The sequence below is a fragment of the Sardina pilchardus genome, chromosome 1 (genome assembly GCF_963854185.1).
Source record: "Sardina pilchardus chromosome 1, fSarPil1.1, whole genome shotgun sequence".
Classification (NCBI taxonomy): domain Eukaryota; kingdom Metazoa; phylum Chordata; class Actinopteri; order Clupeiformes; family Clupeidae; genus Sardina; species Sardina pilchardus.
In genome coordinates, this window is record NC_084994.1 from 4,984,116 (window position 1) to 5,010,934 (window position 26,819).

Here is a 26,819-nt window from a genome sequence, read left to right on the forward strand (position 1 = left end):
ATCTGTCTGTTACGTCTACCTCTTGTCCACAAACTGCATGTTGCACAGTTCACCCACATCTACCCACAATTCTTTGATTTAGAAATAATCCCAGCATTAAAAAACTGCAATGTGTCAAATCGTAATATATATATATATATATATATATATATATATGTATATACTGTATGGGCAATTCCATGCAAAACTGTCAAGTCCATAACCCCACACAGCGTCAAACTATGATGTGGATGATGATTTCTTAAAAGTTTACCATTTCGCTCTTCTTGTTTGTACAACATATTCAATGACATTGTTAACTTAATCATTTGCAATTGCATTATATAAATGTAACCTATTTTTCCACCCTTATGTCTCAACATATACTGGAGTCACATTCATAAACATAAACAGGATCTTAGGTTCTCAATTTGCTGGACTCACTGTCTACCATAAAGTTAAAGAATAGTAATAACAGAAGAAAAGGTAAGACGATGTTGATAGCGTGATTAACTAGGGTGGTGCCTCCACTGAAGAATGTCTTTACCACTGCCCTGGTGGAAATATGTAAATCCTCAGAAATGTCAAGTGCTACAGTTACTTCTACCTGCTTTGATATAGCTTATCCTAAATGAAATACTATGCAATGCAACCATCACAAAACATTTATTGTATCCTTTGTTTTTAACTCTTAGAATTCAGTTCAGTATGACATAATAAAATGAAAGTATAAACACAGTTTTTAAACCCCTTTTTAAAAGTTCAACCTATCACTTTCAATGAAATCTCAATTAAGGATTACGTAGTTCTAAATAGTAACTGTGTGGTAATAATTCACCTATACCACCCATAGCCTAAATTAATTAAATGTTTACCATGAACAATAGTTAAATGAAACACACAGTAATACTTTCTATAACACTTTGTTTTGGATGTAATTAATTGAACCTAGAATTGTTAACTGCTATACAATAAGTGGGCCAAACTTCACAGTTTAAGTCTCCACACATAAGCTTGCCTACTTAGTCTAAAAACATAGCTCCCACTTTCCTTAGATGGGGGGGAATTCTGAGATTTCTCCCTAAAACAGAAACTATTATTTTTACCTAATTATTATTACTATTATTATTGGGAGGTTATAGGTTTGCACTGATTCGGGTAGGGTAGTGGCACTATACTGGATGGTATATCGGTTAGAATATAGGACGGAGAAGAGATGGGGTTTAACTTTGTATTGTTCCAGCAGAGACATTCAGGATTTCCATACATATACAGAGAAATATAGGTAGATGGCTATTTATATAGATATACTGTATACAGCAGCATACAGAAATGCATTGAATACTAAGCTCATTAAACTGAATTGTAAGCCAGGACACACATACAGCAACGGCAACGCCCCTTCAAGAAAGAAAAGAAACCTTTTTGTTCGTGACTACAGTTATTATGTGGTCAATTACGCCATCTAGCGGCGTAAACGGTACTGTGTAATAGCGTTAACTCGCACAGGTACAAACTTCCTCCAGTCGGAGATTGTTAATGAGGGCTATCTTTTACTGTCTATGGGGCTAAAGGACTGTATGGATTGATGAATTGTGTTGCTTGGGTGGCGTCAGTTAGAACCAAAGATCATAGAGCGCTAGAATCTTTGGTTAGAACACCGGTTGTGAAGCAGTAGTTTCTCCTTAGTTTCTTTATTGAGTTTTTTCCACCATACAACAGCATGAATAAACTTAGAATGTATAGTTGTCTGTAAAGAACCAAATAAACTGTCATTAATATGGTCACTTAATAAACTGTATCGCTATCTCTCATTCTATGAGCACAACTTCTCACACAAGTAACATAAACAGGCTTCCTTCATTCAAACCCTTAATGATAATGCTCCGCTTAGCATGCTCAGACCTGCCAACCTTGAAAGAATTTTATGAGTAGCCTACTAACCCCCCCCCCCCCCCCCCCCAACGATGACGACCAAATTTCGGACCCCCGGTCGGATCCTCCAACTTACATTCAAGACTCTATTTAAGACCTTTTCTATACCACTTTGAATGAAGTTCCATACCAACTTGTTATCCGTTCGCCACTTATACAGCACAAAGTGTATGGGCTACAACCAAGGTAGCCTGGTAGCCTACTTTGGTGGCACTGTATGTGTATACAGTATGTATGTGTGTGTGTGTGTGTGTGTGTGTGTCTGTGTCTGTGTCTGTGTCTGTGTCTGTGTCTGTGTCTGTGGGGGTGGGTGGGTGGAGGGGTGCATGGAGGGGTGCATATCAATTAAAGAATATCATACAAATTACTAATAAAGGCTACTCTTCACATAAAATATAATGTGGGTGTGTGCAATCTACAAAAGTCTTTTTTTTTATTTGAACATGGTTCAGGCCTTAAAACAAAGACAATATCTGAGCCTGAATTATCAGGCTTTTGAAGAGGTCATAGGCCTTATGGAAACCTATGAGCATATCCTACTGAAGTAAGTATGACAAGATAGGCTATTGGAACAAATCAGAACCTATAAACTAGCCTACATTAAGCTTGCATTTGTAAAGTTGATCTGAAATGTTTAACCTGCAGCCTAAGCTACTTGCAGATTATTTTGCTTAACTAACAATGTTGTGAAAACAGTATTCATTCACATTGCATGTTAAACTGTGCCCTGTAGGAAGGAATATTCCAGATGAATAGAACGTTTCTTTGAAAGATTTCAGCATGCCAATCATCATTGCTTTTGTAGAATGACACATGCCAGTTAAGGAGCAATTCATCTTTTATTTACATAGCCTTTATACTGATGAAGTTCTCTGTTAAAGTTGAATGAATTCGCTCCACCGTTTACACCATAAATTGTTCAAAATGAATGAATTCTTCATCACAGAATCTCGTTGTAGCCTATGCTACGTCTATTTTTACATAACTCAAGACGGCAACATAAGTTAGCGGTCTTGTAGTGATAACGTTTGCAATATTAGAAGAAAACACGCTGCCACACTGCTATACTAATTCACTCGTTTTGAATATAATTGTCAAAGTTTAACTATACCAGCTGTGACACCCCTGTCCTCTGACATGTCAGACGCACCTGCGCACACTTTCACTTTAGAATGGCGTGACTGAGGGATGAGAACCGCGAACACAAGTTGCAAAATAAAAGCGTGTTTGTTTATTTTCGGAATAGACGCATATTTTCCCTTTGGGATCTGCTTAGTTGTACTAAGACCTTGTGAATTATATCTATGGCTGTGGCTCTGTAGCGTAGAAACAACTTCACTGACACACACTGACGAAATGCGAGATCAAACGAAATGCCTAGTTTTTAGAGCATGGAATCGTAGCCTACCAGCGTACTAGGAGGTCAAAATGCGTGCCCGCTACGCAAAATGCGTACATGTTGGCAGGTCTACATGCTAAGTCCTTGCATATCAACGTGAACGATACATCCCACTCCCAATACACATGACCGAAGGTTACGTTCACTTACTTGTGTTGTCATACACGCACACAACTTCAACTTAAGGTAATTGGCAGTCTCACTCTAATATCTGTAAAGCTAACGTCATGAACTTCACCAACACTGTGGTAATACTACAAGATCTAACGTCTCTAATGAACTAACATGAGCCGTCTGCTCATCATCACAACAGAAAACGAAACTTAACAGGAAAACAAGCGACTTTACGACGGGAGTGATTCACCCAGAATGCTCGAAGTCAATATTGTTAGGCCTATAGGCTATAACAATAAATAAAATCTCAAAACACCACAAATATATGAAACGATGTCCTGTAATCATTACAATCTCCTAAATAGTAATTCATTACGAAGAGAAACTACTACAAATTGTCAAAAACGAAACACCATCACAGTGAAAGCTCGTGGGATTGCCACTATAAATAGCACCTGGACATCCTTAGAGATTAACAACGAATAAGTCCATACTTGCCTCTCGAGGCCATGGCGTCGTTAAGATCTACTCAGTCTCGGGATGAGACATCGATGCCGACAATTCAAATCAATGTGCGTTGCGCAGTTGCGTACTATCTCAATTAATGAATTCAGACAACGACAATGAGAAGATGCTGTGGCATAATAGAACTAGGCTAAGCCGTGTTACAAAAACTACTACATAATGGGAATAGTGCCAGTTTCTTTTGCAAGAATTGGCATACTTTGATTTTTTTTTTAAAATATCAACATTGTATCTTAAATCATTCTGGAATGTCCTTTTGGCATTACTTAAGCAATTTAAGATGAGCTATTCTGCTTAATAGTATACATTCGCCAACACACACGTTTTTGCTAATTATAGAGCCATCGAAAGACCAAATAACACCAAATTTATTGAGGGTGCTTTGGATGGGATCTCAAGTCATCCCACCAAATATGGCTTTCATACGTCACAGCATTTCCAAGATAGGCCCACTTCCTGTTTGGCTGCTTCGCTCGCTGAATTTAATTGGTTGTCACAGGCGAATGGTTGGACGTTTGAAGGCGAAATCAAGGCAGTTGATCCGCCTTGGTCTGTAGATCACGCGTGCCAAGTTTCATGACGATCAGATGAACTATGCGGCCAGAGTCGCTTTACTTTGACTTTGGACAAAATTCAAAATGGCGGAAAATCCATCATGGCGGAAAATTACGTCACATAGTGCGTTGGAATCAGCCGAGTCAGAGGATTCCAACGGTATACGTTTTATCAAAATCGGCCATACGGATCAAACGTTACGGGCATTAACGCGTTTTCCAACTTTGACCAGTTGGTGGCGCTAGGGCGTGAGAGTGGCAAGCATGAAATCTGGTGGTGTCAATCAGGGTAGTCTCCTCTATCAGTGTACCAAATTTCATGACTTTATGTCTTACGGTTTGGGCTACAGGTGGAAAAATGTGTGGGCATCAGCGCTCAAAAATCACTTTTCCATTCATTCCTATGGGAAAAAATCGACTGGAAAAACTGGAATAACGGGAGAACGACAAGGCGTATCAAAAAGCTGTATACAAGCCACCATCCTCGCATCAGGACCCACGCGTGAGAGGTGGAACGGCGTCTCTAGCTCTAAATCCCTAGGACAAGATAGGGAGACAAAAGTTGGACTTAAGATAAATAATATGAAACGCACGGATAACAATAGTGTGCTTTGCTTGCAGCAAGCACACTAACTATCAACTGTGTCAACTATCAGCTAAGGAAGAAATGATTAGGCCTACATTTTTCGCTTGGCGGTGTAATGGCATGGCATGGCCATGTGGTGGCAATATGAATAGTTTAGGTTCAAATTTCTGACAACCAAGGAGGAACAATACAGGCGGAGGTCTGCGCTCTCTGAGTGCTTTTCTAGTTAAACTATGCAACCACCATGTCTACCCTAGCAACACCTTAGTAACCATATCTACATTGTCTATACATTTTTGCCATTTTCATGCATTTGTAATTGCTTAGAATTGCATTTCTGGTTTAATTGTGTTATCCCATGTCTCTGCAGTGAGTCGAAGGATTGCAGAAGGAGGGAACCAGGTGAGTACACATGCTAATTTGCGGACTAGCAGAGCTTGATTGTCCAAGCCCACAATTACTTGACCAAGCCCACTACTGTTCTTAGGTTTACCATTTTCACTACTTATTATTATTATTATTATTATTAGTTGGCTTGCTGTGTCTGTGTGTGTGTGTGTGTGTGTGTGTGTGTGTGTGTGTGTGTCTCACACTTTTCATGAACTAGTTCACAGTTCAGTTCACACATGTTCAAAGTGAACTGCTCACGTTCATAGTTCACCATTTTAATTCTTAACTTCAAAGTAGGGTCCTTCCACATTAATTCAACCAGGGCCCAATCACTCAGGTCTCATAAAAATCTGAAAAAAATTACCGGGTGTACCTATGTTAACCAGGAGACACGCTGTACAATTACTTTTATGTAAGATCACAATAACTAAACCATGTAGGAGGCTCAAATTTAACACGCTGTTACATAATAAGAATAGTATGTAGAAAATCATCATGTGTGGTCTGGGTGATCCTGCATGGTCATAGCCCCCTTCCCCCTTAAAACTGTCTGTATCTTGGAAAGTTTTGATCTTACATGAAAGTAATTGGGCACACCTGGTAGTTATTTTTTTCAGAATTGTTTGAGACCTAAGTGCCAGGGCCCTGGTTGAATTGATATGGAATGACCCTTGAATTGATCTTCATCTTTCTCTGTGAATTAATGTGACCAATCAAAACAATGACTCATATTGCAAATTGTTTATTTGTCTATCTATTTGTGTATGTGGGTAGTAGGCCTATTTTTCAGTGAGTCCAAAGAGTATGAATAATTTCAGTATTTCAGAGTATTGTCTGGGACAAATAGAAAATACATGATGTGAAAGAATAAATGTTGATGAATCAATAAGGTCTACATATTTATTCATTTATATTTATTGACTAATCATTGCTAAACAGATGACCTAAGGAGAGTTATGGAGAATCACAAAGCCAGTCTGAAGAGGAGGTTTGAGAACATATCTGAAGGCATCATAAAACCAGGAGCTGAGATACTCCTCAATAAGATCTACACAGAGCTCTACATCACAGAAGGAGAGAGTGAAGGGGTGAATAAGGAACATGAGGTTTGGCAGCTAGAGTCAGCATCCAGATCTCAATCCACAGAAGACACACCAATAAACTACAACGACATATTCAAGCCCTTACCTGGACAGAAGAAGCACATCAGAACTGTGATGACCAAAGGTGTTGCAGGCATTGGAAAAACAGTCTCAGTGCAGAAATTCATTCTTGATTGGACAGACGGGGTAGCCAATCATGATGTAGATTTTATGTTTCCCCTTTCCTTCCGTGAGCTGAATTTAGTCAAAATTGATAAATGCAGTCTTCACAGGCTCCTGCTTGAATTCCATCCTGAACTGAAGGAGCTTAATGATGGTGAAGGATACAGAGACTGTCAGGTTGTGTTCATCTTTGATGGTTTGGATGAGAGTCGGTTGACTCTGGATATGGAACAGAAAAGTAAGACGTCTAATGTAAAACAATCATCAGTAGATATTCTGATCACAAGCCTTATTGAGGGAACTCTGTTTCCCTCTGCATTCATCTGGATAACCTCACGACCAGCAGCAGCCAGTCAAATTCCTTCTCAGTATATCGACCAGATAACAGAAGTACGAGGATTTAATGACACACAGAAGGAAGAATACTTCAGGAAGAGAATCAATGATGAGAGCCAGGCCAACAGAATCATCTCACACATCCAGGCATCCAGGAGTCTCCACATTATGTGCCACATTCCAGTTTTCTGTTGGATTGCAGCTACTGTACTTCAGCAGATGCTGAAAAAAAAAAACATAAAAAAAATTCCCAAAACACTGACTGAGATGTTCATACACTTCCTGCTCATCCAGACCACAAGGAAGGATCAGAAATACCATAGAGGAACTGAAGCAGATCAAAATAAACTACTTGAATCTCAAAGAGACAATCTGCTGAAGCTGGCACAACTGGCTTTCAAAAGTTTGGAAAATGGGAATCTGCTGTTTTATGAGGAAGACCTGCAAGAGTGTGCCATTGATGTCAGTGAAGCCTCAGTGTATTCTGGCATGTGTACTGAGATCTTCAAGGAAGAATCTGTGTTTCACCAAAGGAAGGTCTTCTGCTTTGTGCATCTTAGTGTCCAGGAGTTTGTGGCAGCCCTATATGTGTTTCACTCTTATGTGACTGAGAACCTTGAGGCACTGAAATCCCTCATCAGACAGGGAGCTGATCCCAAAACCTCAATTTTATCATCTCTTCAAACAATGCTGGGTTTACAATCGCGGGATAATCTACATGTGCTGCTCAAGAGTGCAGTGGATGAAGCTTTGAAGAGTACCAATGGACACCTGGATCTTTTCCTTCGCTTCCTTATGGGCATTTCTCTGGAGAGCAATCAAAGACTTTTACAGGGTCTTCTGAACCAAACATACAGCACATCAAATAGTATTAAAGAAACATGTCAGTATATGAAGAAGCTCAACAGAGAAGATCTCTCTCCAGAACGATGCATTAATCTTTTCCACTGCTTATTTGAAATGAATGATCATTCCATGCACAAAGAAATTCAGACATACTTGTCGTCACCAAAGAACATCAAACAGAAGTTATCTCCTGCCCACTGTTCAGCACTGGCCCACATGCTTTTGATGTCTGAGGAGGTGCTGGATGAGATTGACCTGAAGAAATACAACACATCAGATGAGGGACGCAGAAGACTGATCCCAGCTGTGAGGTGCTGCAGAAAGGCACGGTGAGTTTCTGATGGAGAGACTGTGCTAATTATTGTGACTAAATATAATGTTGAAGTCATTACTGTGTGGAATGTCTTGTTTCTTTAGAATTGATAAACTACTGCAATTCAAAACATTTGTTTACCATTTTAGATTAGATTAGATTACATTCAACTTTATTGTCATTTAGCAGAGTACAGAGCCAATGAAATGCAGTTGGCATCCAACCAGAAGTGCAAAGAAGCATTAAATATTAGGGGTGTGCATTGGCACTGCCCTCACAATTTGATTTGATTATGATTCACCAGCTAAAGATTCAATTCAATTTGATTCTACGATGCATTGTAATGCATCGAAATTCTACTGCACACAAGGCAAATGTTTCATCAGTAACCAAGTTTCCATCCAGTTTTTGCAACGTTTTGTTATCGACAAACAGAATATGCGTAAAAAAAATGTGCGATATTTGTCTCTAGCCTATTTCCTGCCAACTGGCTTTTTATCAGGGGGTCAGGATTTGGAGGGTTAGCTTCAGCCAGTTAGCATGTCATTTGGCCGCCGACATCTTTGAAAAAATGGCGTTCCAAGGTTGCAACATATCCGGCACCAGCTCATGCACGAGACATCTCATGCACGAGCTGTCTCAGCTCATGCACAAGTTTGGTGTTGAGCACGAGCGTCCTCGCGCGTCCATGTTGATTACGCATTCTAGAAGACATAAATAAAATGACTGACGACTTGGATTAAGTTACCGATAGGCCTACTTGACTTAATGCCTGTGGATTAGACTGTAGCCTATCATTATACCAGGCTTTGTGAATAAAAGAAAAAAGCAAAGGTTGTTCTTATAGGTTACTATTATTTGCATTAGACTATGTATGAGTTGGCATGGTATGATAAGACATTTTAGGAAATGGCAAGCAATTCTCTAAACCCAATTATTAACCTAGTACTGTCGTGTAGGCTATGAGGACTATTTTAAAACGCTCAGCTGCAGACCTGTAGCCTAGTTCATAACAACGCAGCGTTGGGGGTCACAGCCTACAGTAGATAACGGCAAAAGTTTCCGACAGTGACAGCAGACTTAAAATGCATGCTGCTCGAAACACAACACATGGATGCGCGCTTCTACCGGTAAGCCTATAATATGCGTTGGCTTCATTTCGTCGGTCTACAAATGTAGGTTTAAGCTGCAAATTCACACTGGGTGCAGCACAAATAGCATATTAGGTATCCACAAGTTTCTTACATCCCATGTCTACTTATTATGACCGCCGCTAGCGTCCGCTGCCCCCGCCCGAAGCCCAAAAATGACAGTTTTTCCTACATAACTACCTGAACCGTGGCACCGAGGATGACAAAATGTTTATGGTATGTTGTTCTCTAGAGCTTGCATCAACTTAGCTTATAACCAGTCATTTGTGATTTGCCCCCCCATCGTAAAAATTGAAAATGCAATGTAATATTGCTTTAATTGCCCATATCTTCAGATGAGATGTTATGAACTGCACCAAATTTCATGTGTATGATTAACCTGACACCCTCTGGGAGTAAGCCAAGTTTTGTGGAATTTCATCCATGGGGGGCTATAAAATAAATGGATTTATGTGTACATTCAGGACTGTATACCCATCGGCCAGTAGATGGTGGTATTATCTGGAGTCTAAATCCCCCCCTGGGGATTTCAAAAACTGTTCCAAACATCTCAATCTCTGCTAGTTTTTGTCCTAGAAACATATAAGTGACACCATTAGAAACCTTTAATCAACTAGTTTCCAAATATGTTTTAAAAGAGAATGGTTGCTCTGGGTGCAACAAACATGCAGGAACACACACACACACACACACACACACACACACACACACACACACACACACACACATAAATACACACACACACACACACACATACCTACACACACACGCACCACTACATACACATATGTACATAAAACATTATACAAACACATGCACAAACACGCCCACACGCATGCACACATACACCCTTACACACACACACACACACACCTACACACACACACACATGCACACACACATCTTTGAGTACATTTTGTGAGACCACCGGAGCTGAGAAGTGAGTGTGTGTGTGATGTACTATAGTGTGTGGGTGCGTTTCTGTGTGCCCATCTGTGTGTTTGCATGTGTGTATATGTGTGTATGTGCATGTTCTGTGTGTGTTCTCTTTCTTTCTCTCTCTCTCTCTCTCTCTGTGTCTGTGTTATCTGTGTGTATTCTGTGTGTGTTCTCTCTTTCTCTCTCTCTCTCTCTGGGTGTGCCTGTGTTTGTGTGTGTGTGTGTGTGTGTGTGTGTGTGTGTGTGTGTGTGTGTGTGTGCGAGTGTGTGTGTGTGAGTGTGTGCCTGTGTATGTGTGTTTGTGTGTGTGTGTGTGTGTGTGTGTGTGCACACGCGCGCATGTGAGTGTGTGTGTGTGTGTGTTATCTGATATTGAAGTGACAGTGACGGCAGAGAACACAGTGAACATATACTCAGAGACACATTAAACACACACACAAGCAGACACACACTCACACTAGACAGAGAAGCACTCATACACAAAAGCAAGCGCACACATGCACACACTCATTTACATACATAAAAGTTGCAGTAGGGATGGAGTAGGCGATGGAAACACAAGCGTGATTGATATTTGCGGAGAGAATGTGCAGGACTGAGCGGCGGTCATATTGTGTATCGCTTTGCGGTACATCTAGTTAAGAGTCGTTTTCGTCGGGTATAGCCTACAGCCTATTGCGCATGTAGCGCTTATAGACCTGGACCAGTAAATTCAGCACTAAACATCAACCTAGGCTCGAGAGAGGGGTAGGCATAAACCAAAACAATGAATGAATAAGTTGAACAATAGACAGTTTTATTGCCTCAACAGCAATGCAAATGTACCACATTGAATGGCAAACAGAGAATAAATTGTGTAAGAAGACAATTGAATGTTAAAGAAGAGCTCTTCAAATAAAATAGAAATAAAGGAAACTTAGAATTCAAGATACTGGAATGTGTTCAGTCCTTGCATGAAATGTATTGATTCCAAAAGTTCAGTTCCTGTATGAATGAGTGTATATTGATTCCAAAAGTTCAGTTCCTGTATGAATGAGTGTATATTGATTCCAAAAGTTCAGTTCCTTGAACGTGTGTGTGCGTATTTTGACTACAGTGTGGAAAAGCTTATCTGGTCGATGAACGAAAGAACAATCTTGGAGTTCTCTGAGACAAATCGTACGGTTGGCCACACCGCTTCCACGATCGTCCTCAGTCTCACTGGGCTGGGCTCGCCATCTATGATCCAATTCTGATCTGGTCGTTCAAAAAAACCAATCTACACAAAGTGCAGAATAATAAGAATTGTGTTCTACTTCTATTCTTAACATGAGACTCATTAACTTCTTTCTATTTCTCTTAGAACATCTTGTACTGTGTAACCAATAGCTAAGGATGCACTTACACTACAATGAGATGAATGACTTACATCACAATTAACAATATTGATGAAAATATAAGCAAATACATTACTTATAAGCATGTACTTTCCGTACAAATTCAATGAATTGCATAAATGAAACTACTATAATGTTTTTAACATCATTAACCAATGTACTTATCTTTTATACACTTGTCTTTTTACTATAACATGCATTTTTAACCTTTTCAAATATCATGAATTACATTTTACCATTTAACTTATTCAAAACATATGAAACTCAAAAGATATGCATTCGTAATGCATCTGCATTATAACTTATTAGCACTCGCTATTACTATCAACTGCGAGGCTAAAATGTAAACAAATGAAGCGCCACGGATCCCGCATGGCTTACAACTCTTTCAATGACTCGGCTGGCCAGGCTAACATGCTGCGCCAGCTAGTTAGGGCGTTAGCTATATTCTAACACTGAATATAATGATACGGCTTGTATCAAAGTGGCAGGAAACAATTCAATTCTCGTCAGAGATTAAACATTCTATCAACCAAGATAGTGCATACCAAGGTTTCATACAAACATTGAGCATAGTCTAATTCATACTCCGATTGGTTTTGAATTATATCTTTCCTAAGTTGCTAGTCAGAACTTAGCCAAACGTGTCTCACTCACCGGAGATTCCAATGCACTGCAAACTCGATGAAATCACAATGTTTCTTCACTGAAAGTTCAGTTTACGGTAGACTTTAACCTTATGTGTAAAGCTAGATGTAAACAACCGACTTTTCGTGAGTATTAGATTCATTATTTATTCGCAAATCCAGGAGCTCGGTCAGATGCACGTTGCAGGAACTATATCGGTGGTAAAAAAGAATGTCTTCTAGTATGGCGCTCTAGTCTTCCAACACATAGAGCGCCCTCTATAGGAAGTTACTTGTCATTGCATTTAAATTAGTAGCCCTAATTTCATGAGGGTTACACCCTCCCCCCTTGACTCTGCATGGGTCCTCTCATGCTTGACCTATTGTCAGTCTAAATAACTCTAATAGGGGAAACATCATGATCAGCAAGGGTGTCAAGAGTTTGATTAAAGCTTTCTAAGAGACTCTTTGCAAAGGAGACTAAGGGTCTACCTAACTCCGGGTAGCTGAAACGACCAGGGGGTCGGCGTATTCTCTCAGATCTGCGTGAAGTGTCATGTGCTTCTGTGTGTGTAACATTTTCACTTTCTTGACTTGCATCAGTTTCTGTATGTGTCACTGAGTTATCTGTATCACTATTTTGAACTTCAGTTTCAGCTTCCTTTTCAGGACTCTCTAGGCTAACAGAAGATATACAGTGGGTACGGGTTGAGAATGCACCTTCTCCCGCGGGACTCCCGAAGAGATCCCGCAGGCCGTCAAGCCGATTTTTTTCGAGCCTAAGGCAATGTAGCCAAACAACCACCAGGTGGCAGAAAGTTTCATCCCGCATTTCAAAATGATGAAGACCGCATATCCGTCAATAGTCGACTCCTTAATCTCATTTAATCATTACAATGAAGGTGATGACTGGCGAAATTATTCAAACGACGTTTCAATGAACCATTGTTGAAATGAATGAAAATGGTTATAGAAAATCGCCTACAGCCTAACGCCGACACAGCTGATTCTTTGATTGATTCTAAGCTGTTTTGATGTAGGGGATGGGTAAACTGGCGCGATACAAACATGCTACCAATCAAATGTAATATTAGTAGGACTAGCCTACTTAGACACTTTAGTCATAGGCAACGTTGCCATGTTAATTTGGGCTAGAAGTGCTTGCTTGTGGTGGCGCTCCTGTCCGCTGCTTCTCCCGAATTGTGTGGCAAATTTGTCAGCAATCAGCTTAAATGTCAAATCATATTTATTTCTCTTTGTCGCCATGGTATTGGGGGAAACGCGGAGAAACGAGATGGTCAGTCCTCGTATTTTTTCTTCGCGTTTCGTTATAAGAAATATATAAGTAATAGTTAGTCTTCTTCCGTATTGAACAGATAGGCTACGGGACGCTCTTTGTTCCGTATTTTAAGGAACTACTCAATGCACACACACTATGAAAAACACACAAAGAAATCACTAAACATATAGCCTACAACCTAATGCCACTTTAATGCAGCGTTTCTCAAACTATGGGCCGCGAAACGTGGAGACTGCTGCTGGTCCGCGAGACATGGGGTGAAATTAGGTCCGGTGATCTGATAATTTGCTGCGCAATTGACCAAGCAACCGCGGACCGACAGAAAAAGAAAGCAAACGTTGCTGCGGAAATGCTTGCTAATTTGATGTGTTTAAACATAGAGCCATACAATTAGGTGTGTCTGTTATTATGATAATTTTCGAGCATAACTGCTTGTCCATAGCTCAGTGACAGGTGTTAATAGCCTTGCCATAAGCACTGCTGCAGGTGCTTCTTTTATTATGCGGTTAGAGCATAAGCGCTTACTCATATAGACTATAACTCAGGGACAGGTGCAAAACCACCAACTGGGATGGATCGAAGGGCAAGCAAGCACTGCCACACAGTCAACGAATACAGTAATGTTTTACAACCCAGCTGGTATCCGCTGTTCATTCCGACATATCCCCACTCGGCGGTAGGCCTAGGCCTATTTAACTTTTTTTTTTTTCAAACAACGTGCCATTCCGACATGAGGTCATTAATAGGCTATTAATGTCATAACTATTAGGCTATCATTAGGCTTACTATGCATGGCTGTAGGCAGCTATGAGGCCACTGAGATCTGGACCTCATCGGTTTTGTGAAAGCCGATTGGAAATACTTTAGTTTAGAGCGAACGTTTCAACTATGTTTGCCATGGTAGACAAAAACACTCAAATAAAACAATAGCCTAAAAAATAACTGCATGCGTAATGGACACGGCTCTATATCCTAAATAATTTTCGAGGTTCGCCATTTGGTAATATGACCTATCCTTACTGACAATAATTTAGATTGAGCACAACTAAAGTTGCACGAAGGCAAAATACAGTCCTAAAAGCCTATTCTATATAGCCTGGCCAATATTGTAGATGTGCAAAAGCAGCATTTGCGTGCGTGCTTGCCGGTGAGGTGTAGCCTACAAAAATGAGCATAACATCTGATTATTAAAGTATGGCTATAGGATATAGGCTAGAGAAGAGTTGGTTTAAAATTCAAGTGTAGTAAAAAAGTTTGTGCACATCCCCGGTCAAGGTGCAGAACAAGAGTAGGCTAAATCATAAAAAAAAATGGAAAAAGGTTCGCACACTTGAAATCCTTCTTTTTTGATTTGATTTGGTCTTCTTCAGATTAAAATTCAAGTACGTGCGCTATTTGACCCCTCGACTCTCCCAACCCATTCATTCGTTTTGGCCGATATAATCCATTCATTCGTTTTGTGCGTATAGATTCCTGCATGCTGCATTACCGTGACCCTTAGCCTACCTTGTGGATGATTTTTTCTCATTGGAATACAGCAGGACAGAATGCCTTTTATCTAACAAACGCAAAAGCTGAGATTGTTGGAAGGACTACTCAACAAACTTGTTTTTCGTTTCTGGGAGATCTCGTTATCGTTTTGGATTGTCGGATTTTTATAGGCTACTTATTGTTTGGACTTATGGACAATGAACTTTGAGGGGTGGTTGTTAGTGCTTTACAAAGCTTTGTGTTAATAAGTGTCGGTCCTCCTATCCTTCAGCTCACTGCGCGATGCAGTTGCGCATAGTGGCCACGAAGTCATTAACTGTTTACGACACAATACATGATATTTGTGTTTTTCGTTTCTTAGATTTAATGCATGTTTGACATGTAAACGGGCCTTCAGTCCGTTAACTTAAGGCCTTCTTTTGCATGGGGTTGCTCGCATCCGCCCGTAACCTAGACTATTATGTGCGTAGTGGCTGCATACTCTTATAATAAGAGGCAAATTGTTACAGGACAACTTAAACTGACTTCCCCAATGCTTCCCCGCAGCACATTACATTTTAATATAGGCTAATATAGGATGAACAAAGTCTATGCTATATTAAATCCAGTAGCCTAATAATTCTATGTGCCACGTCCGATTTCGCAGGTGATGTAGTAGGCTACGTTGAAACATCGACAAACGTCTGTGAGACTACCCATTTCATGAAGAGCAATTGTCTTGTGCGATCATTCCCCCTCCCCCACACTTGTCTAACCAGTTCACTAGACATTATAGCCTACCTGTATGCGTCATTGGACGATTGCCTCCCTCCCCCCTCTCTCTCAACAGACACTTCCTGACACTAGGGCTCGGGATCATGACATCAAAACTTCGCGGGCACAGCCACATTGGCAGCTTCACTCCTTAGTTTACTATGGATTACTATGGATTTACTCCCGCCTTTTAGTGTGTTCCTGTTACTTAGTTTTTGCCTTCTTGGTAGTATGTTGCTGTGTAGTGGGGTGTAACAGTGCAACCCACGATCGCAAGAGGAAAAGAATAAATCGCTACTATATTTCTGCTTCTTGTCTTGTGCATCTGAATGAATGGATATTACGTTCAGTGCGCTACCAAATGGCGGCGATATTCCTAGAATGCAAGGCGTGTGCCCGAGCCCTATTATGTAAATGTAAAAATGTGTGTGTGTGTGTGTGTGTGTGTGTGTGTGTGTGTGTGTGTGTGTGTGTGTGTGTGTGTGTGTGCGCGTGCGCTGAACCACGAATTCACATATTAACTTTTCTTTTCAGCAGACATCGCAATCATAAAAAAATCGCAAAACGTTTTAATAAAATAATGCCTCTTGTCTTAACCCTTTAGGCGCCAAAGTCGCCACATTGCGACATCACGCATTACTGAATAAAACAGCGGTTTTCTCCGAGTAGAGTGCTAAATCTCATATATACTCCCCACCACTAGTTGGCAGACATCCCATACTTCGACCCGAGAGCACAATGACGTCATGTTTCAATGCAAAATGTTCGAGGAAATCCCACTCAAAGTTGTTGATGAGAAACCGGAGATAGTTAGCCACGGAGCTAGTTAGCTGAAGCGGTATTACAGGATTTAGCACGATTTTAAACGAGATGACAAGCAAAAAGTTTACATGTACTGACGTGATAGGTCTCCTTTTCGCTGATTCTGAGTCTGAAGGAGATAATCTGACTTTGGGAGATGACGGTCGGTCGTTTAGCAAGCCTGATAGCCACTTGTAATTTACTAGGCAAAGACAACCTGTGGAGATGCTGGGCAAAGCGAGGAAAATGCTCAAACACAAACACAGACACACACACATACACACACGACCCTTTGCCCAACATAGATGAGAGTATTCATGGATGTGTTAGACGTGCAGGAGTGGTGAGAATAGCGCAGGGACCATGTGTTAGTGTTCACTCGTTCTAAGCTTCCATTACGGCCACAGTGCCTCCATGCGCGGCAGTGTTTACTAAGCACAGCACACGCACGAGTTCATCTCTGCTCCCAGCTCTAGTGCTGATCACATGGGAGACGTGGGCAAAGTGTTTCGCTGATTCTGAAGGAGAATATTTGACTTTGGGAGATGACGGTCGGTCGTTTAGCAAGCCTGATGGCCACGTTGCGTCTTTGCCTATCTAAAGACGCAGCGTGGAGATGCTTGGCCAAGCGAGGAAAATGCACATAAGCACAAGCACAGACACAACACACACACGCACACGACCCTTTGCCCAACAGAGATGAGAGGATTCATGGATGTGTTAGACGTGGCAGGAGTGTTGAGAATAGCGCAGGGACCCGCGTTAGTGTTCACTCGTTTTACCACGCCGGCCACAGTGCCTCCATGCGCGGCAGTGTTTACGAAGCATAACAAACACGAGTTCATCTCCGCTCCCAGCTCCAGTGGTGATCACAGGGGGAGACATGGTCGAAGTGTTTCGCCGATTCTGATTCTGAAGGAGAATATCTGACTTTGGGAGATGACGGTCGGTCGTTTAGGAAGCCTGATAGCCACGTTGCGCAACGTGGAGATGCTAGACAACGCGAGGCAAATGCACAAGCACAAACACAGACAGACGCACAAACACACACCAACACACACACACGACTTTTTGCCCAACATAGATGAGAGTATTCATGGATGTTAGACGTGGCAGGAGTGGTGAGAATAGCGCAGGGACCAGCGTTAGTGTTCACTCGTTTTACCACGCCGGTCACAGTGCCTCCGTGCCCGGCAGTGTTTACCAAAGCACAACACACACACGAGTTCTTCTCTGCTCCCAGAGTCACAACCCATTGCTAAATGTAAGCGGAGGAGGCAGAGCCACTCGCGGTCGCGGTCGCGGTGTCAATTCATGGGTTTCATCAGGTCCCTTTCCACAGGTGTATAAAATCAAGCACTGATTATCAATGCAGACTGCATGGTGCTTGATTACTACACCTGTGGAAAGGGACCTGATGAAACCCATGAATAGGAGAGGTGGGCGTGGGAGAGGCTTGATGTGTATGTGTAAGTGTAAGTGATGTGTAGGAACAAATTTGAAATCATTCTTTCTTCAGTCTTTTTTCCCACTTTGCCTATAATGATGACTCTGTCGAGAGGGGCCAGCCAGGTTATGATAGGCTGTTCAAGGTGCGCCCAATCATTGACCTGTTTTACTGCTTACATGAGTTTTGCAGTTTGGCAATAGTTCTGAGGGCACCTCAATATTGCTCTTATTGTCTCTGTGCTTTACTTTGCAATTACATGTTGCACACTCTATACTACAAATGTTTATGTGGATAGATGGGCACTGATTAGGCCTCTGCAGCTAAAAAATAGTTACTGTTATTATTATTATCATATTATAATGATTATAATGATTATAATGATAATAATAGTGAAGAAGAGAAGAAAAAAGAAAATAAAAATGTCCTCCAGGTGGTGGAGAGAGAGAGAGAGAAAATACTTATTTTTCCGTTTTTGTGTTTGAGTGTTGTGGTATAGTAATAGTTCTAGTTTACCACTGTTGGCTTACAATTTACTTTTTCCTGTTCATTTCATATGTGGACAGCATAACAAATAGATTGAGAGGTTGAATTTGATGAAATAAGTTCAACTCTCTTTCAAAATATCAGGTATTTCCTGAAAATTACAAAATCCAATATGGCCGCCGCCCTATGACGTCATAATATGCAAATTAGATGAGCAAATTTATTCTCAACATCAACTTTAGGTTATTCCTAACATTTGTCTCATTTACACTTTTTCTCCATCTCTAACCACTTTCCAGCCAGAGCATTCTGAAATTTAGATATCAAAATCTAGTATTTTTCAAAATAAAACCCGGCGCCCAAAGGGTTAATGGGTTCCGGAGGATCGTAGAGTAAGTTTTGAACCCCGGTCGCTGACGTATGATTAAGATGCCTCAACCAGTTAGGCTACGCCACAGTTCGAGTGTCAATCTCTTCGCACTTAGCCAAGAAATATAAAGGATTCAGTTAGTCGAGTTCATTTATTCGCGGCATGCACTTGAAACGCCGATCAAAAGTTCTGACATGTTAAACTGACGTTAGTCATTAATTCACCACATGATAAAATGCTGTTATATTGACGCACAGTAGCCCACGGTAGTCTGTCTATCTCTGAATCAACATGAACATGCATAACGAGATCCATATTCTAAGTTGCTAGAAACTTCTTTTGCGGAGCTAGGCCTAGGCCTACTAGTCGGTTACAATGAATCACCCTCACTGCCCTATCGCATATCTGACCATCCATTGTTATAATGTTACAAAATGCGCGATCTTCTCCAATCATGTAGCCTACGGTTATAAGTAAAGTGACATGATAGGCATGTAGGCCTATTAAAGATATTTCTGTTAAATACGTTTTATTTTCAGTTGTCAAAAGTGGTGGGGACAAAATCTGTGATAAAGTGCTGGGTAAGCTACCCAGCGTCGCCGGTTAAAATGAACATGCCTCCGTTTTAAAATAGCCTATAGGCCTACACATTTCTAATTATTCCTAACATAAATGTTGTAGCCTAAATGTCCATCTTGTCCATCTCTTTCGTCTTCGCCTTGACAATAATAGCCTATTCACGGAAATGCGGTCTTGTAACCGTAATGAATTAATGAATTAATCTAAGGTTGCCTATATCGAGTCTTTCAGGTTGAATTGAAGGCTTCTAAAACCATTTTCATTAATTTCAACAATGGTTTATTGAAACGTCGTTTGATTATAATTTCGCCAGTCATCACCTTCATTTTAATGATTAAATGAGACGGATTAAATGAGACGGATATGCGGAGCATTTCTCTCCCTCTCCATTGACCAAAACGTTGCTCTGGCATCTCTGCTGGACTGACTGAGTTATAGGCTACGTCGAGTGAGAGAGCCAGCTGTGAGGTACGCTGTAAAACATTCGAAAACTCTGAAACTGCAATCTGACATGCCGAGCGTGATGTCTCTTTTCTCCGCTTGTCACCAGCGCGTTGTCTTCGGGTTTTTCCGTGTTTTCCGGTATGAGCCGAACCTTCATTTTATTAAGGCGGTCTTATGTTGCCCCCTTGCGGTTGCAGTTTTAATTAAAGTCCCGATGCTTCGGGAGTCCCGATGTGCGGGAAAGAAAGGAGCATTCTCAACCCGTACCATCTGTATCTTGGTCGTCAACAGCAGCAGCTGGAGTTTCATCCGTCTCATGAGGTAACGTATCCACGTCAGTGTGAGCTGGTTCGAGCATAACTTCTGGTTCCACTGATTCATCCACTGCAGGAGGTGCTCCAACAGGTTCTGCCGGCAACACAGAATGGTCTGCATTGGGCTCATCCTGAAGCTGGGAAGTCAACGGCATGGCTGGTGTCACAGGGGTTTGCGGTCTTGGGATTTCATATACTTGAACAAACCTTTCCTCAGGAACAACAGACGGGACAGGACAGCACGGTAAGTCATCCTCAGAATCAGAGTCCTCCTCAAGAGGCTGAGGTTGACTACGTCTAGTTCTCGGCCGTCTTTCCTTTGGCTGGTCCTGTTCAACATCCTCTGGTTCAGAGAAATCACCGCAAGGGAGCAGGAGATCCCTATGAAGAGTTCTGACTGGACCATCTCCATCTATGGGCTGTACCATGTATACAGGTAGGTCTCCCATCTGTTTCAGAACTTCATACACACTGGATTCCCATTTATCCGCAAGCTTGTGCTTGTTTCGCAGCCGCAAGTTTCTCACAAGCACATGATCACCTTCTTCTAGTGTTGACTCTCTTACTGTCTTGTCAAAGCGCCGTTTATTTCGTTCAGCAACCTTCTGTGAATTCCTTTTGGCAATCTGGTAGCTTTCTTCAAGCCGTGCTTTCAGGTTTCTCACATACTGGGAGTGAGACCTAGGTGCACCATTCTTCACTGGCAGACAGAATGCAATGTCCACTGGAAGCCTGGGCTGGCGCCCAAACATCAATTCATATGGGCTAAACCCAGTGACCTCATTCTTGGTACAGTTGTAAGAATGTGTTAGGGGTTTCACATAGTCACGCCAGTGACTTTTCTTCTTGTCACTCAAGGTCCCTAACATACCAAGAAGAGTTCGATTGAACCGTTCGACTGGGTTCCCTCTAGGGTGGTAAGGACTGGTGCGCACTTTGGTGATACCAGCAAGGGCACAGAGCTCTTTTATGAGTTGAGACTCAAAGTCCCTCCCCTGATCACTAAGTAGGCGCTCTGGAAACCCATAATGCACCAAATACTGCTCCCAAAGTGACTTCGCAACTGTCGTCGCCTTCTGATCTTTTGTAGGTATGGCGACCGCATACTTAGTAAAATGATCCGTGATTACTAAGATGTCCTTAGTATTATGACTATCAGGCTCTAAAGATAGATAGTCCATACATACTAATTCCATGGGGCGTGTCGTCTGGATATTCACGAGAGGAGCTGATCTTTCAGGTGGTGTCTTCCTACGAACACAGCGTCCACATGTCTTGATCTTGTTCTCAACATCTACGGCCATCTTCGGCCAATAGAATCTTGACCGGACTAAGTCTGTAGTTCTTTCCACACCCATGTGTCCCATATCATCATGGAGGCACTTTAGAATGGTGGACCTCAGGGATGAAGGAACAACAAACTGGTAAGTGATGTCATTATCATACTGGCGGGTTCTGTAAAGAAGACCATTTTTCAGCTCAAGTCGTTTAAACTCTTTGAGCACTAACTTGAGCTCCAAGGAATCAGATTTGAGGTTGGGATTTTCTTCATCTCCAGTCTGTAACAGCTCGACAACAGGACCAATGACTGGATCAGATCGCTGATGATGTTGGAGCTCTTCTTCACTGTAGGTGGGTATGGTAGGACAACCTAGCGCTCCAGCATCTTCATACTCATCTGGAACCGCATCTGCATGAATAGCCAGGGATTCCACCAAAGTGATGGAAGGTAAGTTGTTATCGGCCTCACTCAAGAGATGGCGGTGATACAAGGCATGAACTGTGTCAGCTGTTAAATGTTGGTGGTCAGGAGATGAAGCGAGATGGTGAGATGCAAACTGTTTCATCCGCTCCTTCTCCTCAAGAGAAACATGGTCGTCTTCCAGAGTGTCATGTGGCCGTCTGGAAAGGCCATCAGCATCTTGGTTGCATTTTCCAGCGCGATATTTGATGTTAAAATCGAAGGTGGAAAGTGCAGCCAACCAGCGGTAACTGGCAGCGTCAAGTTTGGCTGATTTTAAAATGTATGTCAATGGATTGTTGTCTGTTATCACTGTGAATATATTTCCGTATAAATAATCTTGAAATTTTTCCACAACAGACCACTTTAAGGCGAGGAATTCCAATTTGTGGGCTGGATATCGTTTCTCACTGGGCGAAAGCCCTCGACTCGCATAGGCGATAACTCGCATGTCACCATCCTGTTCCTGGTAAAGAGCTGCCCCTAAACCATAAGTGCTCGCATCTGTATGGAGAATGTACGGAAGTTTCGGATCGGCAAATCCAAGGATGGGTGCTGATGTGAGTTTCTCTATGACCGTTTCAAAAGCTCTTTGGCAGGCAGGTGTCCACCGACTCGCGAAAGGTTCTTTGGCATTGAAGTAAACTCCAGTGCAGGGCGTTGTTCTTTTACCCTTCTTGTAGGGTGGGTAGCCCTTGGTGAGGTCATTCAACGGTTTGACTATTTTAGAATAGTCCTTCACAAATCGGCGATAATATCCTGCGAAGCCTAAGAATGATTTGAGGTCTTTGAGAGTTTGAGGCCTAGGCCAGGTGCGGAGAGCACTGACCTTCTCAGGATTGGTTTCTACTCCTTTTCTGGAAACTATATGTCCTAAATAACTCACTGAGCTCTGAAAGAAATGACATTTCGATGGAGAAAGTTTTAAGCCATACTCTCTCAATTGCTGAAGAACTCGTAAAAGCCTTGCTTCATGTTCCTCTAGTGTGCTGGAGAACACTATTACATCATCTAGAAACACTAAAACTTCTTTCAGATTAAGACTGCCCATACATCTCTCCATTAACCTTTGAAAGGTACTAGGAGCATTCGTAACGCCTTGAGGCATGCGATTAAATTCATAAAATCCTAAGGGACACACAAAAGCAGTCTTAGCCTTATCACAATCCTCCATCTCAATCTGGTAATAACCAGACTTGAGATCCATTACTGAAAACCACTTGGATCCAGCAAGAGCGGAAAAGGCTTCTTCAAGGTTGGGGAGTGCGTATGCGTCACGAACAGTCAATGAATTTAGCTTCCTGTAGTCTATACAAAGACGGACGTCTCCATTCTTTTTACGAACAACCACGATTGGAGAAGAGTAAGGAGACTCCGATTCCCGAATCACTCCAACATCAAGAAGGGTTTTCAGATGCTTCCTTACAGCTTCATAATCGTTGGGATGAATGGGTCGGGACTTCTGCTTGAAAGGCCTCTCGTCTTTTAAGTTGATGTGATGTCTTACTTTAGAGGTATGCCCAAAGTCAAGATCGTGTTGGGCAAAAACGTCAGCATAAGATTTTAGACTCTGTGTTATTTTGACTTTCCACTCTTTTGGAAGAGGTGAATCACCAAAATCAAACTTCAGCTCAGACTGGTCAGGTTTACTGACTGGCTGAGAAGTGACAGCACAACATTTCACACGGTCAGTGTTCATGTTTGAAGCAGGCAAGTTGTCATATATCGCCTCAGGAGTATGGAGTTCAGCAATGACACAGTGTGAAGGAAGTGTTATGTCGTGTTCAGCTTCATTTCTAACCCATACCTGTAGCTTGTGAGGGTTCTGTTTGGGCAAAGCAACAAGGCAGCACTCTACAAGGATTCCCCCAGGTAAAGCAGATGCTGTCGGCTGTTCAATCACAACATACTGCTCGCTACTCGTGTTCACTTTGACATATCCTTCAAGGAGGATCCTCTCTTGAGCTGGTATTACTTGCTGCATCTTGCCTTGAAGAGTCATCAACCCAATTCTCCCTGTTGAGCTCACTTCTTTCCGGAACTGGAGTGTGCGAAGTATTTGTCTATAGCCATGGACAGACGACAAGTCATTTGGCCTTCTGCCGTGACAGTGTTCATTATAAAGGACATCAAGAGCATTTGTTCCAATCAACACAGGTATACTGCCGCTACTGCGCACATCGGGAATAACTAATGCTAAAGTAGAAACTTCAGGCTCATTCTCAACAAAGTTCTTCGGAAACTTCAGGCGGATAGGCACATAGCCCAAGTACGGAACGTTTTGCCCATTAGCACCTTCAACATCCAGACCGTCGATTGGCTGAATAGGATGATCTGATAAATTATTCTCATAAAAAGAAGCAGAAACGGTGGTCACTTGAGACCCGGTGTCAAGGAGACAATTGCAACTCACTCCTGACACCATGATGTCAGCTGTACATTTCTGTCCAATAAGACCTTTCGGAAATTGTTGGTATTCTGTTGTTCTGTGTGATTGAATGGATGCTTTAAATTGACTGTTTGTTTTGGGACATTTAGGTTTGCTCTCAGTCCCTGATAGTCCCGCCTCAGGAACTGACTTCAGTTTAAATGCTGCTCATTCTGCTCGTCCCAGGCTTGTTGCTTTTGTTTTAACTCTCTACGTTTCTTGTCCACTAACTCAGGATTTGGCTCGCTGCTGCAGGTTGGTACAATGTGACCGTCCTCACCGCACTTGAAACAATATCCTGGGCGGGGTCTCTTTGTGAGTATCGGCTCTACTGAGAGGTTTTCCTGTGTGGAAGCTTTGGTTTTGGTCTTTAGTTTCTTATTTTGCCTACCAGTAGTCTCGCGTGAGCTATTCATAGATGCTTTCAGTGAAGCCATTTGAGTTTGTAACTTTGCAAGTTGCTTTTCAAGTTTGCACGTCTCAGCGGAGGATGCGCTATCTGCAGAGGCTGCTATGTCTGTGTCAGGGTCGTACTCTTCTACTGTGTGGACATTTGCCTGAGCTTTGGCTTTAGGGAAGCCCAAGTGTTGCTTCATCCGGCTGGACTTAGCGGCTTGCCGGTCTTCCTCAGTGCGCAGTAAAAGAAGCAATTCAGTGAACGAGGGTGGATTCACTTTTTTCTGTTCAAGCTGAAGACTAGTAATTAAGGCATTGTTCCAGCACCCTCTACAGAACTGTTTAAGTAGCTGGCGCTCTAATTCAATGGCAGCAATTCCACCTCTTTTCACTACTTTACTCAAAGCTGTCTGCAATCGCTGCAAATAGCTGGAGGGTTTCTCGCCTGAGTTCTGGTTAGTGTTCAAGAACTTTGCAAAAAGCTCATCTCCATCATCAACAGTGTCGTATGCTGAGTCGAGAAGACTAAGGTAGTCATGAGGAGATGCTTTTGGCCCAAGGTGCTTCACAATGTGGGCAGCAGGCGGAAGAAGGCTTTCAACTATCTTCCGAACAGTGTTTTTATCAGACACAGTAGCATCTGCGAGAAGAAACTCAACGTTGTTACGCCATGTGTCATAGTCAGACTCAGAGCATGGGCATGGAGTTTTCCCAGAGAAAGGCCTAACTTTGACACGATCATTATATTGAGCAGAAAAATCGCTGTTCTTAATGACATGCTCAACCACTACTTTCTGGATTTCAGGAGTGGTGAGCAGTTCAGGAGTTAAGTGGAGAGTCTGTTGCCTACGGGGGGCTGTTGGAACAGTGATTCGGATAGGATCACGCTCAGGTAAGTTAGGTGGGTCAGGGACTATTTTAGTAGGAGATTCAGGAGTTTCAGGAGCTAGTGGGTTGGCTGGGGTTGCGGGTGGTTCAGGTGTGGGATTACTTTTAGCTTTCTTCTGTATTTTAGCCAGCTCATCTAGCAAAAGCTTCTCAAAGTCAGTTCCACTTAATCTAGCCACATCTTGTAGCTCAGCTAAGTAAGATTGTGTCAAGCTAGAACTTTTATCAGCTACATACAACTCAGAGAGAAGCTGAATTTCATGGATGATTTCTGGATTACTGCTAGGTCTTTTGCAGGGCAAAGCGTCAAGAAGCAACTGGATGGGTTCACCTGTTTTGAATTCTACGATGGCAGTGTCTTTAAACTGAGGGTCATCACTAGTTACTTCGATTACCCTTTCAACCGAACCAATGGTTGCTAAGTACTCCATTACATCATTATCTTCCGTAACACCTGTTAAGCCACTCACTAAGAGCGAATTAGGCACCTTCACATTTTCTGACTGTATTACATCCATACTTCAAGCTATCTTTTCACCAAAAAAATGCAAAGTGTGCAATAGCAGTATACACAGACAGGATGCAATAAAAGTGTCAAATTGTTCAACTTTTCACTAGAAATGAGTCCAAAACCCCCTCCTGGCTGGCTCGCCACTTTTTGTGTAGCGCTTATAGACCTGGACCAGTAAATTCAGCACTAAACATCAACCTAGGCTCGAGAGAGGGGTAGGCATAAACCAAAACAATGAATGAATAAGTTGAACAATAGACAGTTTTATTGCCTCAACAGCAATGCAAATGTACCACATTGAATGGCAAACAGAGAATAAATTGTGTAAGAAGACAATTGAATGTTAAAGAAGAGCTCTTCAAATAAAATAGAAATAAAGGAAACTTAGAATTCAAGATACTGGAATGTGTTCAGTCCTTGCATGAAATGTATTGATTCCAAAAGTTCAGTTCCTGTATGAATGAGTGTATATTGATTCCAAAAGTTCAGTTCCTGTATGAATGAGTGTATATTGATTCCAAAAGTTCAGTTCCTTG

General features: G+C 41.9%; 1 protein-coding gene across 1 annotated transcript in view; it reads left to right on the forward strand.

Annotated features, from left to right (window-relative positions):
* LOC134081944 (NACHT, LRR and PYD domains-containing protein 3-like) overlaps positions 1–26,819 on the forward strand; it is a 56,558-nt gene that overhangs the window by 3,628 nt on the left and 26,111 nt on the right. Inside the window, exons 4-5 of the mRNA XM_062537596.1 lie at positions 5,463–5,494; positions 6,422–8,258. Of these exons, the coding sequence (XP_062393580.1) occupies positions 5,463–5,494; positions 6,422–8,258 (1,869 nt within the window). The remainder of the gene's footprint in view (positions 1–5,462; positions 5,495–6,421; positions 8,259–26,819) is intronic.